Here is a 16,206-nt window from a genome sequence, read left to right as displayed (position 1 = left end):
TTTGGGCCACAAGAACACCTTACATAATAACACAACCAGCTATTGTGCCTGTTATTTAATCGCTTTCTGAGGGACTGTTCTCCTTGTCTGACTCGCCGCTGTGCGTGTATGTGTGCAACTTGCAGTAGCGAGGAGTCTGCCAAAGCCAAGACGCAGAAGGAGGTGATTAAAACTCTGAAAGAGCTGAAGTTTCACCTGCCTGCTGACAAGAGACACAATAACAAGTCGACCACGCTGAACACCCTGAAGTATGCACTTCGCTGTGTGAAACAGATGGAAGGTGTGTACTGTCTAAAAGCGTCAGTCTGAGTTCCTCTTGTTTCTGTGGTCTGTTCCTCCTTCTTAGTAGCTACTTTTTTATTGAAACACTTAACATTCGTGTGTAAATGTTTGCTTTTGACTCCTATTTCTGCCACAAGAATGTCCTCTGCGCAATTTACAGAATTTGCTCAAAGCCAAACCCAAAAAGAAATAAAGGCATAACTTTGAGCAGGAGGGAATGTTTATGTAGGCAGTTTCCAGGTAATGATCTGTAAATGCTCACCTCATTCCTGCTGAAATGCTTGCAGATGTTAATGGGTGGGCAGATGTTTACTTGCGACGCATTTCAGCATAGCACTGAGATTTAGGATTACAGACTATTACATCAGCTCTGTCTTGGTAGTCTTATGTTGATACTATTTTGTTAGTTTTGCTAGTTTTCATCTACTCTGAGCTTATATTTTGAGCATATTCTGACAAAAATGTTCTGTGTATATTTCTTCTTTCAGCCAATGAGGAGTATTACCAGCTCCTGATGACCAATGACAGTCAGCCTTCAGGCCTGGATGTGTCTTCATACACAATAGAGGAGATCGATAGCATCACCTCTGAGTACACTCTCAAAAACAATGTAAGATCTTGAAGTAGCTTTTAAAACTGATTTGTGCTCTTAAACAATAACAAAGATGCAAAGAAAAAGTCTTGTAATTATTATTTTTTTCCTCAAACCACAATTTCATGTCTTCAACAGGATATGTTTGCAGTTGCCGTGTCTCTTATCACTGGAAGGATAGTCTACATTTCTGACCAGGCTGCCTCCATCCTCAACTGTAAGAGAGATGTGTTCAGAAACACCAAGTTTGTGGAGTTTCTTACACCGCAGGATGTCAGCGTCTTTTACAGCTTCACAACGCCTTATCGCCTGCCCTCCTGGAGCATGTGCACTGGAGCAGGTATGGTGACGACAGAGATCTCTGAAGTAATTGTTCTTATGGACCACCAGAAGGGATTTCAACGTTAATATAAGGACAGATTTCCAATACAATAGTTTCAAGAACAGTTACAGTATAGCAAAAGAAAAGCCAAATAAGTACAAATATGGGTTTATCCAAGAGGGCTTAGCTTTTGAGCGTTTAAGTTAAATTCAGACAAGTAATAAGAGGATGATGTCAGACCATCCCTTACAAGTACAAGAACTATATAAAGACTTCACAGAAATAGAAAAACATCTGAGAGTCTATAATGAAGAGGCTTAGAGGTACTTTATTAAGTTTATGTTCAATGGATTCAAGTTATCCATTTAAAACCGCTGATGTTTACCCCTTTTCACTCAGCTATATGGAACAGATCGAGCTGTCTCAGTCGTTAAAGCATAATCTGGAAATTATAATGGGTTGCCAAATGGGGAAGCTTTTAAAAGTCCACAAAAGAACAAAACGTGCAAATGTCCAAGACACAGTTTGAAATCGGATAATGAATACCCTTCATTTAATTTTCCCAGAGAGACTCTGTGTAACGGATAATGGCCAGCTTCACCAGTCAGTGTGGTGCCTTAAATCTTGTTTACGCACAAAGACCCTTTTAGAGGTCCTGCATTTAAATCCCAGATGAGCCCTGTGTGTGGGGAATAGCTCAGAAGGGTGGTGGTAAATATGGTGCTTGTAACACAAAGTGCTCAATAAGACTAAATATACTCCATAAATCATTTACTCTTTCTCCCAATTAGGCCTGGAATTATTTTGGCTGGTGTACCATGTATGTTTAAATTCATTTAAAGTAAGTGCAGGGCTGGGCTTCCAAAGGATGTTTATTGATGGAATTAATCAACCATTGGACACCTACAGGAGACCAGACTCTCACCACCATTTGGCTGGATCGTGTTGCTTTTGAATTAAAACGTTTCTCTTCCCATTTCAGAGTCGTCCCCGCCTGACTGCATGCAGGAGAAGTCCTTTTTCTGTCGTATCAGGTGGGTGGGTGCTGGGTCAAATGCAGTGTCGGGCCATCTGCTGCTCGTACCTGCTCTTAGTTCATATTCATACTTTCTATCCAGGCTAGATGCTTTTTCAATGAGTTTGTGACATCATATGCATAAAAACCTGTAAACAGCTGCTTTTTCCAGGCCAGCGTTAAAGACCATTTACATATTAACAACACACTTAGCATTTGTTAGGATGTTCCACAGACTTCTATAGCATTCTTTAAATCTTTTATTTTAAAGAATTCTTTTATTTAACTATATTTTTTAGTATTGGTCTGATTTATGGGGTCACATCAGAGATCTAAAACCTTAAACAGAACAGCTATTTAAAGTTGTGCACACAAACATTCACTCCTATTTACTGATGGGTGGAAAATGACCACAGAGCGCCCCCATGTGTTCAGATTCTAAAATCCAAAAGCGATTAAACTAGAGGGTATTTGTGCATACTTGACTCATGTACCCAGTCTCATCTTTGTTTGGCTCACTTTACCTCTTTTGCCTAATATCCAGCAGTGGTAAGGAGTGTGAGGGTGACCTGCAGTACTATCCATTCCGCATGACGCCTTACCTGATGAAGGTCCAGGATACAGTGCACACTGAAGACCAGTTCTGCTGCCTCCTTCTGGCTGAGAGGGTCCACTCTGGCTATGATGGTAAAAATATTGAATATGAATATGTTTCTCCTAATTTGGCTTCTCTTTACCGGCTCCCTATTAAATCCAGAGCTGAATTTAAATTTCTTCTCCTCCTATAAAAGGTCTCGAGATATCAGTCATATCTTAAAAGCCCTATTAGTACAATAATATCCTAATGGAGCACTTTGCTATCAAACTGCAGGCTTACTTGTGGTTCCTACAGTTTCTGAAAGTAGAATGGGAGGCCGAGCCTTCAGCTTTCAGACTCCTGTCCTGTGGAAGTGACTCCCAGCCAGCGTTTAGAAGACTAACACCCTCTCTAATTTTAAGATTAGACTTAAAACTTCCCTTTTTCTTGAAGATTGTTGGGGTTTTCTCTCTGACACCGTATGGTCTTCATCATACAATTTTAAAAAGTGTGTTAAGAAGACTGTCGTTGTGTTTTGGTGCTATAGAAATTAAAGTGAACTGTATCTGTATATTTTTTTTTATCCTTAAGCACCCAGAATTCCAACAGACAAGCAGATCTTCACCACCACTCACTCTCCAAGCTGTGTGTTCCAGGATGTGGATGAGAGGTAAGCCAAGAATGCTTTTACTGCTGAATTTAAACTAAGTGATCTCTGAAAAAGGTGCAAACATTTGGTGATGTTGGCTGCTAACACTGCACTTTGTTTCAGGGCAGTACCTCTTCTTGGGTACCTCCCACAGGACCTGATTGGCACCCCAGTCCTCTGCCACCTGCATCCCAGTGACCGCCCGATCATGCTGGCTATTCACAGAAAGAGTGAGCCCACACAAAATTGACAGAAGAAACATCAACATCCAGTGTAAGCAGGGGAAATCAGCGCCTGTCTCAATCTGTTTGTTTTTCCTCTGCAGTCCTCCAGTGTGCAGGCCAACCGTTTGACCACTCGTCCATCAGGTTCTGTGCAAGAAATGGAGAGTACATCATCTTAGACACCAGCTGGTCCAGTTTTGTCAATCCTTGGAGCCGCAAAGTCTCCTTTGTTATTGGGAGACACAAAGTCCGCATGTAAGTATTTATTACCTAAACAAGTTGATACATACATTTAAATCGATATTAGATTAATATTTGACCACGGCATATGTGACATTATAGAAACAAGTTCTTAATTGGATGACAAAACTGCTTCACGTAAGATGTGCTTGTTTACCAGGGGCCCCGTGAATGAAGACAGTTTTATGGGCCCAGTCTCAGGCGTCAAAGAGGTGAAGACCATGGACTCTGACGTCCAGGAGATTACTGAGCAGATCCATCGGCTCCTGCTACAGGTGAGGAAAAAAACAAAACTAATATAAATTTTATAAGCTGAAAGGAAAAAAATTCAGTTGGAAGGTAAAAGAAAGAGCAACATTTCAAGACCCTACACAGACTAAGGATTGATCGAGGGAAGGAGATTAACAGTTACTGTTATTGCAGGTGCAATGTCCTCTCTGTCCCTGGAAATAATCTCTTCATTTGTTCCTGTTTAATCTTTTTCTTTTGTCTTGTTTTTTATGTAACCAGCCTGTTCATAACAGTGGGTCCAGCGGCTATGGTAGTCTGCACAGCAACGACCACTTTCTTGAAATAGGCTCCTCTAACGAGAGCCTGTCGTACAACAAGATGCATCAAGAGGAAGAGGACATGAGGGGCAAAGCCAGACCTGTGAGTAAACCCACAAACATGCATTATTTCTTAAACGCTGCATGCACTGCATTTATTGTTTGACATTTTAGTTTAGCATCCGAGTTTGAGTTCAGCAGCCTTGAAAACAAGGCACGTGTGCATGCATGTCGCAGATCAAACACAGTCCAAATACATGCACTGGCAAGGTGCACTGGCAAGTTTTACCCTGCATGTAAGGGATATGAAGCTCTCGAGTTGTATAGAAAAAAAGCACTGTATGTGTGACGAGGTAAATGTGGCTTGTAGTCTAAAGAGCACTGAGTAGTGAGTCATGCTCACTTTCTCTTTATGGACGTCTGATTATTCAACAGTTGGCAGTGAAACTATTCAGAATCTTGAACCTCAAGTTGCTGCTAACCACTAAGTAAATTATTCACTTGATTATATGGCGAAGAAGTGACTAAGGAAGGGAATTAGGTCACTGTTACAGCTCACTGCAGTGAATCCTTACCCATGTGGTCAGGGTAACAGCACTTTTGCCTCAGGATTATGAAACAAATTTAGCCAAGATTAATATGAATTTAGTCTTAATATTCTTGTATTATTATTTTGAATGAAAAGTCTGAGCAGATTGTAAATGATTGACTCTTGTTTGTCTATTACCAGCGAACTTTTCAAGAAATCTGCAAGGGAATTCATCTTCAGAAGAGAGAAGAGCAGCAGACGGCAAAGCCAGACAACAAAAAAAGCAATGCCAGTAAGTCCAGTGAATAATTATCTGCATATTTGCTAGGTTGCAGAGCTAATTTTTTGCAAATTGTTCAGTCGCTGATACAATGATGTGATTTCATATTAATCTTAGACACTAATGCCTAATTTGTCTGCTGCAGAGTCTGTACAGAAGAAGAGCCAAGCCGTGGTGCGACCCAAAGACTCGGCTGCTCCTGTTAACTGGAAGGAGGCGGGATCACCTATGGAGGAGAGCAGAGCCTCTTTCCAGGAGGACCTGGCCTTCAATGATCAGACTGTATACTCCTACCAGCAGATCAGCTGCCTGGACAGTGTTATCAGGTACAGAGATGACTCATTAGAAGAAAATGCCAGCCATTAGCATTGCCCATCCCATGTAGAGGGACTTTATATGTTCCTGTAATACGTAATGGATACAAAGAAAGTTCAGCAAGTTCTCTGTATCATATTTCTCTGTTACTGTCCACATTCATGGTTTTACCAGGGAGGAATTGGAAAGAATTGTTACTATAAAATTCAACCTTTACAGAGTTCCTAAAGTTCTTGATTGTCTTTGACTTTTACAATCGGGTATTATCAGCATAAATACTAATTTTGTGATTGAAAAATCCCTGTAGGTACTTGGAGAGCTGTAATGTTCCCATCACCATGAAAAGGAAATGCCAGTCTCTCTCTAACACCACGTCCTCAAACTCTGATGAGGACAAACAGAAGGGATCCAGCAGCATGCAGCTGTCTAATGGTATGTGGCACTACTTCAGATCATCTAAAATAAGAATAACACAAACCTCTTACCTTTTTTTTTTTTATCATGCAAAGTTACAGCCTTCTAAGGCTTTCAGACTCTTCCCTTTAAACTTCTCTATCAGACTCTTCTACAATACCACTTCCTTGTCAGTAGTTCCTGTTCTCTGTTCTCTTTGGCAGAATCATCCTTGTTGAAGGATCAGTCTGGTCTCTCTGCTTTGGACGATCAAGATAAAAAGTCCACTGACGCAGCCACAGCGGTAGTGGGCACTTCGCGGCCCCTACCTGTACCAAACAAACCAGAAAGTGTGGTGTCCATAACCAGCCAGTGTAGCTACAGTAGCACCATAGTGCATGTTGGGGACAAGAAACCTCAACCCGAGTCAGGTACAGTGACGTGAAAAAGTACTGACCTCCAACCAGATTCCCTCTATTGTTGCATATTTAATATACTGGAACTCTACAGGTATCTGATTATTAAGACAAAAAAAATGTTGTTCGATGTGAATCGCACACTCTTCAGCTTATTTCTGTTTAAAGAGCACTACAGAGTACTGAAAAATCACTGATTTGGAGTGATATTGGCGACTGTAACGGATGCAACAGATTGTTTTTTTTTTAAACCTATTACTGTGGATATTTTAGTGCTTTTTACTTCATGTATGCAAAAAATCCGTTTCTGCCTCTTGGAGATCTGAAACGTCTCAGTGTGGAAAAATATTCAATAATAGAAGAAATCAGAGGAAAATGGCTTCTCACAGCACTGTAAATGCAGCCTGTATGTGTACGTGCTGATTTATGTGTGTCTGTGTGTTTGTGATGCTGTAGTTTATCAGCAAAACCTTCAATACAGGAAAAAAAAACAATGGCAAATTTTCAGTTCAAGTTCCAGTATGTATGAAGTGGGTTTGTGTCCTATTTGAAATAACTGCAAAGGTTTATGATGGGGGGGGACAAAGACACATGCACACACACTATGGCAGTTTAACACACTAGACTGCCATAAATATACTCAGTTACAGAGAGTTTAGACAGAGCCAGTCAGTAGGAAAAACTGCAAAAAGCTAAAACGGCTCGATTGTCTGCACCAAAGCCCAGTATGAATTAAATAAGGATTATCTTAAACTGAAACCATGCAAAGCTACTCTGCAGTTCAAACATGTAACATAATAATCCACCTTAGTTCAGAATAACAAAACCAACAGTTATGTCTATAGCTTCTGTTCTCTGAAGGAGAGGACTGAGGTACAACACGTGTAGTATAGGATATCGCAACGCATACTATGTGCTGTACTGAGTGAATCGACTGAAAATGAACTGAGCTATTTATGCAAAAATGCAGCAAAACTCTCACTGATTGTGCACCGCTTCATCTTAATACCTCAGCCCAATTTCTCTATATTCATTGGCTGTAACTGTTGTACTTCACTGCAATGTCTTAACTGTGCAGTTGCTTTACAGACTGTTGGCTTTGAACGTGGTTCCCAATTTGTGTGAGCCTTTCTTTCAGTGTGTCATTATATGTTCCAGTGTAGGCTACTGCATTGTTTTCTCTATGTTGCTTTTGTCTTTGTCGCTTTTAATAATAAAATGTTGTGTTGCATTAAAAACCCCACCTTCTGTTGCTTTACAGCTTATTAAAGTTATTCTCTTGCTGTCATTCATGCAGAGATCATAGAGGACGTACCGGGCACAGGGGAAGTGGCCGAATCCATCCAGAACCTTGCGGCTCCTCCGTGTGCATTTTCACCTCCCAGTCAGGAGAGAGAGTGCTACAAGAAGCTGGGCTTGACCAAGCAGGTTTTGGCAGCACATACGCAGAAGGAGGAGCAGGCCTTTCTGTGTCACTTCAGAGAGCTTCGCAGACTCTCCCCCCTCGAAGCAAACTGCTCCGAGTACCTGGAGCGTCAGAAAGAACAGATCGGCAGCGATGGTACAACTAAACACCAACCCCATACTGACACAGGAAGGATAATTCTGGCTCACTGCAATTTACGTCCATGTCTATTTATAACCTGTTTAATCTCTATTTATAATTTATGACTCATTCCATTGATTAAACATCTTCGGAGATGGTGACACAGCTTTAAAAAAGACTAGAAATAGAGTAACAGACACAAACTAACTTTGAAATCAATCCCAAAGCTAGAGGAGTTTTATTTTGAAGAAAAAAAAAAGTGACAAAGAAATATTATGAGGAATATTCTCTACAGTTTACTGACTGGCTCCCTGTTTCAACCTTAATCTGTTATATTTCCACTAGCTATGACTGCACAGTATATTTGTTTCGGTGCAGCAAGGATGTTTTTATGTGGTTTAGATCACCTGCTTCCAACTTTTATGATATTTACAACAATATTTTTTACTCTCTCCTATCCTATTATTCATAGGAGGAATCTGTAAATTGTCCACTCGGACAATGCGTGAGGAAAATTTTCATGAAAACTTTAAATAAAATATTTTTTTTCATTTCCTTGATCGTCTAGTTGCACCTGCTGTTCGACCCAAACAGGGTGGAGCGTTTGCAGAGCCAACCACACGGAGAAGCACGCGGAATAAGAAGACCAAATCAAAGAGGGCTAAACAGGTCGAGTCCTCCGACAGCACAGCGTCCCATCAAGGACCACAGCTGCAGCGGCCTTCTTTTCCAAACTACAGCCTTAACCAGACATCTTGGTCTCCCTCTGAGGCAACGCAGTCGGCTTTTCCCATGGCCTACCCTACCGTGATGCCAGGCTACCCTCTCCAGGTTTACCCCAGAGCTGAGTCCATAGGTCCACGGACAGATACCACTACACAAAACTTTAGGGACAGCCAGGGTGCTCAAGCCACTCCTGGCCCCTCATCCATCCATTCTGCTCCCTACACCTCCCCCATGGTCACCCCCATTGTGGCTCTAGTACTCCCTAACTACCTGTACCCTGTAATGGGCCCCGGTCCTCCACCACAGCAGCCAGTGTACCAAGCAGAGACTGGGGTCTTCCCCACCCAAACATTGCCTTTTGCTCAGGCTGCCTTTCCATTCCCACCTTCCTTCAGCGGTCAGACTCAGTTCAACGTTCAGACCAATTTCACTCCTCCTCAAGCAGCAGGCAGCTCAACTCCATCATTCTGCTTCCCACCATCCTCGGAAATCCCTAAGCCTTCCGTTGAAGGACAGTCTCGGTCCTCAACGCCACAGTCTGGAGGAGCTGAAGGCCAGGCCTCCCCTTGCTTATTCCAGTCACGCTGCAGCTCACCCCTTAACCTGCTGGAGCTGGAACTGAACGTGGACAGGCAGGACGGCGCGATGCTCCCCTCTGGAGGACGAGGAAATACTGCAGCTGAGAGGGAGCAAACAGCAAGTGCCAGCCAGCCTAAGGAGAGGGAACTGAATCAGGTAAACAAGGAAATACAACTTCCCTTTGTCCTGTTTTTTTCCCACCTGGATCCTTCTTAATCTGTCAGCAGCCCACAGTGTCAAAGAATTTTAACGTCGTGGGCTCCCTTTATAGGCTGTGGCATGTTCCCCCATAAAGTTCACTATATATGCATCTCAGTTTGTGGGCTTTAATGCCGTTATGACAGTGATTTTATCCAAAATTATTTCCACTAAATAACTTCTGTTTTGCTATTGTAAAAACTCCTCCGATTAAATGTGGCCCAGGGTGTGTTAATCATGTTATTATTCCTTACACCCTTTAGCCATCTCTCAGTCTCCTTGGTCCTCCAGGACCGTTGTATTTCGGGGGTACAGCCTGTTTCTGTGAGCGTTTGTCTTGGGATAAAGTGTGCTCTAGGCTGAGTGCTTTCAGCAATGAGGTAGGCAAATCATCGTAAAACCTCCGCACTTTTCAAATCCCATTTCTTCCCGATTCCATGTCAACTGTTCCAGTTACTGTTTTCCTTTTCATGACTTATGAGTATTATTATTGCTTGTTCAGTAGACGCTGATTTTTAGCTGAAGCATGACAATGAAAACCGCCTAAGAAGCATAATAAAACCTGGAGGCACGTGCCCTCTTGAGGAAGTTAATTACAGGATAGTATTCTGTATGTGCACCTTTGGAATAATCCAGTTTTAATAATTGGTTATAAAATGAGAACTGATCTTTATTTAACTGACCATTACAAGCACCAAAACACGAACAATTTAAGTTTTCTCTGTTTTTCAATCAACACAGCCATTAAGTATTTGTTGTGCTAGAAGGAAAATAACCCAAAATGCTATGTTTAACTGGTCAGAAATGCTCTGGCAGAAGAAACTTCAAATGTTTTTGGTAGCTGTGGGTTGAAGAGCATATTTTTCTGCCAAATTTTGGACTTCTCTTCCTCAGCTTAGCCAGATTCACAAGATGTCTGAAGTGAAGCGCTCTCTTGAGTTCATTTAACTGTGTCTCTGGGGTCTGACTGGATACTGGACAGATTTTTCTCTATTTGTAGTTATTCTGCAGTGGGTTTATTTCCAGGCCCAGAAAAACTCAAATCATGATCTTTTTTCTACCGTACAGCGCACATAGCGTGTATGTTCTCCCCCAAGCAATTCAACCTAACTTTCCTCAGTTCAAAAAAAGCATTATAGAGTGTCATATTGACAAGTCGAGGCACACGGTAAGATCAGCTTCCGCTGGCGTCCTGCTGCAGATCCCATCCTTCATCTCTCACCTTTTTAAATAAGTCAATTCAATTCAATTTTATTTACACAGCGCCAAATCACAACAACAGTCGCCCTACAATAATACATACAGAGAAAAACCCAACAATCATATGATGCCCTGTGAGCAAGCTCTTTGGCGACAGTGGGAAGGAAAAACTCCCTTTTAACAGGAAGAAACCTCCGCAGGACCGGGCTCAGGGAGGGGCGGGCATCTGCTGCAACCGGTTGGGGTGAGAGAAGGAAGACAGGATAGAAAACATGCTGTGGAAGAGAGACAGAGATTAATAACAAGTGCGATTCAATGCAGAGGTCAAGTTCTCTCTTCACACATGCCAACAGTGTGGTTTGACTTACTGGATTGGATATCTCCAGTGGGGTTTTTAAAGCCTGTAGCCCATGGGTCTACTATACTGTGGGTGTTTGAACTATGTGCTTCATATTACTGAAGACGATACACTAATTTGTGTGTTAGTCCTTTAAAAAAAATGCATTTTTCAGAATTGTTACTTTGATGAAGATCAGACCACGCTTAAACTGATGCAGCTACTTCTAAATGGTTCACCTTCGTATTTTTTCCATTGCACATACACTGATTTTAGCATGACCTCCACAGCTGTGGGAACCTGATTCACAATTAAACATGTGGAAGGGGGTATTGTCGTTTGTATTGTACCGAGATGATATAATGAAGAAAGGAAAAGTGGTTTGCAGCCATCTTCTGTATTTTGCAAATGCTTTTCTAATTATAATATACATATTGCATTCATGAATTATTGACTTCCCTCACTTTAAATTAGCTGGAAAAGGATCAGGATCATGTATCTAATTTAAATCAACTACACTGGTCTCCTCGGTCCTTGTGAACCAACGAGTGTTTGCTGAGAAGTTTTTTATGATTAAGCAGAAACATGCTCCCAGGTGAGTCTTTAAAATCTGAGGCAGGATGTAAAACGGCAAGAGAAACGGCGTCTGCGAGTGTAATGAATGCTTCAGTGTGAGGACCTGAATCCTGCTCCTCTGATGTGGTGTTCCTTCAATATTTGTTTTTGCAGACAAGCTCGCAATGTGACGCTAACAACAGCGATGCCAACTCTTCATCCAGTGACATGCTGAACATTATCCTCCAAGAGGACTCCTTTTCGGGCACCGGCTCAGCCACCTCAGGGTCCATGGGCTACAGAACGTCAGCCAGCGGCACTTCGAATAGCGGGACATCTGAGGGCAGGACGTCAGCCAGCAGAGTCTCAGGTAGTCCTACAGTTATAACCATGTGTTTTAACTTGTGATTGCTATACAGATTTGAAGTTTTTGTCCAAGTTTTTTTTTTTTTTTTTTTTTAACAGAGCAAGCAATGTTTAACATTTCTAAACGCAGTAGCGTTCTTTAGAAAGCATAAATTATTTCTGTTTGCATACAATAACAGAATTATTTCAAAAGAAAGACAAAAATTACCAGAGTTAGTATTATTAGCCCACCTGAAAAGCTGACCTTTTATTGATCCATAATGTAAACAACAGCTGTGGAATGATGTGCTTTAACTTCTTACTTTGCAAAGCTAACAAAATCAAGTTAAAAACTGAGGGTTTTCTTTCAATTTACACACAGTATAAAAACTTCAGCGAGGGTTCGAGTTGTCACTTGAGAAAGCATCCTGCTAAAAAAAAATTAAATCAGTTTAGACTTGAGAAAAAGAACCGCTGATGTTTAAAGAGCAGGAGATGGAAATGCTGTGATGACTTTGTATAGCCAAGTGTCAAGAACTGAACTGAGAAATCTCATCATTAAAGAGAACCACACAGTACAGAGTGAGCGTGGTAGAGGTAGGAAGTGAAAGGTTTCCAAAACTCTGCGAAATTAATATTTAGCCTGTGTAAAATAAGCATTGTCCCCTCAATGATAAATGTCCTGTTATTAGGTAGGCCAATGGAAAGCTTTTAAAACTACATAATTTGTCATATGATCATCAACTTACTTGGCCTCTAACAATACTCTGCTCTTTGGCTCCTCTCAGAAAGCACCAACAGTAGCAAATACTTTGGCAGTGTGGACTCATCGCTGCACAGCCAGAAGGTCAAAGGTCATATGAGCGGCAGAGATGGAAGACGCGGCAGAATGGAGCAGAGCGACCATATCACAAAGTATGTACTGCAGGACCCGCTGTGGCTGCTCATGGCTAACACAGATGAGAAGGTCATGATGACCTATCAGCTGGCCTCGCAGTGAGTGGGAGAATGGGGCTCAGCCAGTGAGGAGTAGGATAAATGGCCCTGTAGACACTGTGGTGTGGTAGTTATTCACCATCTGTTTGTAATGGAAGGTTCCTCAGTAATGCACTAGTGATAAGGCTGTGTGCGTGTGCAGGAAACTTGGTGTGGGATGCCTGAAGGCAACAGCTTGCTAAAAGACTGTTTAACATGTTTAACCGAGTCCCCACCATTGGAAAGCGTATGCGCAGTTTTAACCCACCCTGTAAAACTGCTTTACATTCATCACTAGCTAGCTTTGATCTCAGGTGAACCACTGGCTGAATAGATGTTTAACTACACATTTAATCCCATTTAATATAAAAAGAAGTGCAATGTCAACAGTGAGACTCCTTTTTTTCCTGCACGATGAAGAAATGATGCTGTCGTATGATGATGCTGTCTGGTGGTGGTCAGAGGGCCCGGTGGCGCCAGTGTCCGGCAGCCTCGCCTCAGTGTGCCCCAGGGCAGCTGTGGCTACAGTGTAGCTTGCCATCACCAGTGTGTGAATGTGTGTGTGAATGACTGAATGTAGTGTAAAGCGCTTTGGGGTCCTTAGGGACTAAGTAAAGCGCTATACAAATACAGGCCATTTACCATTTAAATGCAAGAAATCTGTCAGTACAAATAAATAAATGTGTTAAATTACAGAAAAGGCCCACTGCCCAGAAAATATTCAATATAAATTCTGGCATCCTTATTCTAATAGGATTAGATTAGTGCTAGTCTACAAGGCTTCTACTGGGATGCTGACTGACTACCACATCTTCCAGAGAAAGAAGATGCGATACTTTCAATGAACCCTTTTCAGGCAGCATCACTTGATATACTCAGACTCTTTATGCATCTACCACACACTCCCTTAACTGTGGTAGCAAATGTTCATCTTCCTGTTGTGTTGCATCATCTCTGTGTAAGAGGGAGCACGGAAACTTTTTGTGTTCAGTGTTTGTAAATGTGGAGGAAAAGAGAAACTGCAATCTGTAATCATGACACAGAAGCTCCAACCCTGATGGTTGTAGTAAGACTTTTGACCACTAGATGGAATCCTCACAACAAAAGAGATCTGCTGTGTTGGGTGTGAGGAGCCTGACAGCGAAACTTTGTTCGAACATAAAAGTAATAAATTATCCAAAAGTGCAACATAAGCATGCAAATCGAAGCTTCCAGTGTTGTTTATCTGAGCATTTGTCACACGTGTGAGCTGAATCGTGACCGTGTCTGTGCGTTTCAATGTGTCTGCAGTGATATTGAAAAGGTGCTGAGAGAAGACAAAGAGAAACTGAGGCAGCTGCAGAAGAGCCAACCGCGCTTCTCTGAAGAGCAGAAGAAGGAGCTGATCGAGGTTCACCCCTGGATCAAGAAGGGAGGTTTACCCAAAGCCATAGATATCAAGGTAGAATTGAATACCCCTTCCAGTTCAGATATCCACTGTTAATGTAAACATAATGCCTCATTTACACCTGAACATGTTTTTTCCAGATGTGCTCCTGGTGTGATGACGCCTTAGAGGCAGCGACGGCGGTACAGGATCAGCCGTACCAAGACCTCGATGAATCTGAGACCGCCGGAATATCCTGCCACGGCTCTCCTTCGGCCTCCGACTGTCAAACACAGACGGCGGCACAATAAGCTTCTCAAAGTGTCCAGAGTGACTTTGTTAGCCACTGGCTTACAGCCTTTGAAGAGGGACCAGTTTTAAATGTGCTCTTACTGTTTCTCTCTTGCTGTTCTGTGAGTTCTTCTTGTGTAGGTGCCAGCAAGAAAACTGGATAAAACAGTCCAGATTTTTGTAGAATGTGAACATGTGTAGTAGATTCATTACATTATATTTTAATCTACTTTTTAATTGTTCACTGTGTTGTTGCTTGAGGAATTGCTGGTCTCTAAGACTGCGCCTGTTTGTTGCGTCATCCCTTTTGTAGCATGTTGCCACGTGCGGCTCTTAATGGTTTTTATATAGACTTGATTACCAGATGCTGAGCCCAATAAAGGGAAAGAGAAAGTGTGCTCGCATGCCAGGCACCACCACAGAGGTCAAACAAACATCAGTCAGCTGGGGGCTGCTCTCGGTGGCTCTGTGGTGTTTGATGAATTCAGTATTTCGTGGCGTTTCCCCGAGTTGCAACGACACTTCTGTCATTCATACACATCAGACACCAAATGAGCACAAGTGCACTTTGCAGTTTAGTATTTATAGTTGAAAGAAATCTGATACTAAGGTAACTTTTTGAATCTTAAATTGTATATTTCTTCCCACTGGGTTGGATAAAGAAGAATGTAAATGAGACTCCTGTGGGTCTGATATTCATTCTGCTGATGCCTGTATTCAATTGGGGGATCTCAGCTGTTAAACATAGAGGGGAAAGATGTCCAATGTAGTACAAGCATTGCTGATCAAGTGATGGAGTTGATTTAAGTTTGCACTGAGTTGGGGGTGGGGGTGTGAGGCACATATGCTACACTGATTCACATAATGTCATACTTTAAAAAAAAAAAAGCTCATTTCAAACTTTTTACACTTCTGTCATTTGGTGACACGTCACTAAAAGCAGCTCTAGATTTTTTTTTTTTCATTCAGCAGATTTCCTTTCATCTGTTTCTGATGAAATGCAGCATTTTTGTTTTTCAGCTGTGACACTCACTTTAAAGATTTCTTTTTTTTTTTATATATATATTTCAAAGCTTGTGTTGGTGTTTGCAACACTCTCTGACTCTAGGCATATGTATAGGCTATATTTTTACATAAAATAACTGATAACTGTTTCTCTATAAATGAGTCAATGTGTTTTTAAGTTATAGTATTAAAAAAAAAGTTTAAAAAGCAAACTGGACCAAAAGAATTAATATTATTTATTATAAGCTCTATTTTGAAAATGTGAATTCCATAATCAACACTAGGAAAGCCGCTCATCACAAACTGAAAAGTACCGAGCTGCATGTTTAGGGTGGGTGGTTATTGTAAAGAGATTATTGTGGTTTTCCCCAGTTTTGAAGTGTGCTGCATGACGCTCGACGTGGTCTGATGTTGCAATCATAAACAAGGAGAGGAACATCCTGAACAGACTGAAGCTCGTTACTGTTCAGAACAAACACTTCAGGCTGACTTTAGGGTAATTTCACTGTTACAAAGCAGCTTGGACGTCAGGTGGCTGAAGAGTTTTTTCACTTTGAAGCCTACGCTGTTGTTTGAGTCTCTTTGGGAACTTGAACATTTTTGTTCAAGTTTTTGGGGGGGGGGGGTGGTCTTCAAACAGACACTGACATACACATTTTTATTTTTGTTTTTCTTATTTTTTAAAGGAAATGATTCCACTA

General features: G+C 41.6%; 1 protein-coding gene across 6 annotated transcripts in view; it reads left to right on the top strand.

Moving 5' to 3' along the window:
* Nucleotides 1–15,717, top strand: part of per2 (period circadian clock 2) — a 32,917-nt gene extending 17,200 nt beyond the window's left edge. For 3 of the 6 annotated variants that reach the window (XM_086272514.1, XM_086272519.1, XM_086272518.1), the window contains 21 exons: nucleotides 126–280; nucleotides 771–892; nucleotides 1,013–1,214; nucleotides 2,179–2,230; nucleotides 2,756–2,898; nucleotides 3,380–3,458; nucleotides 3,561–3,667; nucleotides 3,763–3,916; nucleotides 4,062–4,176; nucleotides 4,412–4,552; nucleotides 5,180–5,270; nucleotides 5,404–5,584; nucleotides 5,881–6,005; nucleotides 6,191–6,397; nucleotides 7,680–7,943; nucleotides 8,497–9,389; nucleotides 9,695–9,811; nucleotides 11,698–11,893; nucleotides 12,657–12,783; nucleotides 14,134–14,284; nucleotides 14,371–15,717. In XM_086272514.1, the coding sequence (XP_086128640.1) occupies nucleotides 126–280; nucleotides 771–892; nucleotides 1,013–1,214; nucleotides 2,179–2,230; nucleotides 2,756–2,898; nucleotides 3,380–3,458; nucleotides 3,561–3,667; nucleotides 3,763–3,916; nucleotides 4,062–4,176; nucleotides 4,412–4,552; nucleotides 5,180–5,270; nucleotides 5,404–5,584; nucleotides 5,881–6,005; nucleotides 6,191–6,397; nucleotides 7,680–7,943; nucleotides 8,497–9,389; nucleotides 9,695–9,811; nucleotides 11,698–11,893; nucleotides 12,657–12,783; nucleotides 14,134–14,284; nucleotides 14,371–14,520 (3,772 nt within the window). In that variant the 3' untranslated portion in view covers nucleotides 14,521–15,717. The remainder of the gene's footprint in view (nucleotides 1–125; nucleotides 281–770; nucleotides 893–1,012; nucleotides 1,215–2,178; nucleotides 2,231–2,755; nucleotides 2,899–3,379; nucleotides 3,459–3,560; nucleotides 3,668–3,762; nucleotides 3,917–4,061; nucleotides 4,177–4,411; nucleotides 4,553–5,179; nucleotides 5,271–5,403; nucleotides 5,585–5,880; nucleotides 6,006–6,190; nucleotides 6,398–7,679; nucleotides 7,944–8,496; nucleotides 9,390–9,694; nucleotides 9,812–11,697; nucleotides 11,894–12,656; nucleotides 12,784–14,133; nucleotides 14,285–14,370) is intronic. The other 3 variants (XM_086272515.1, XM_086272517.1, XM_086272516.1) reach the window with 3 other exon arrangements.
* Nucleotides 15,718–16,206: the final 489 nt, after the last annotated feature.

Source organism: Aulonocara sp. 'chitande type north' Nkhata Bay, linkage group LG18 (assembly GCF_057382095.1).
Source record: "Aulonocara sp. 'chitande type north' Nkhata Bay isolate Kocher_YH1m ecotype deep benthic linkage group LG18, A_spYH_male_GT1.1, whole genome shotgun sequence".
Lineage (NCBI taxonomy): Eukaryota > Metazoa > Chordata > Actinopteri > Cichliformes > Cichlidae > Aulonocara > Aulonocara sp. 'chitande type north' Nkhata Bay.
The sequence above is the reverse complement of the archived record's forward strand: the minus strand, read 5'-3'. Positions and strand labels throughout refer to the sequence as shown.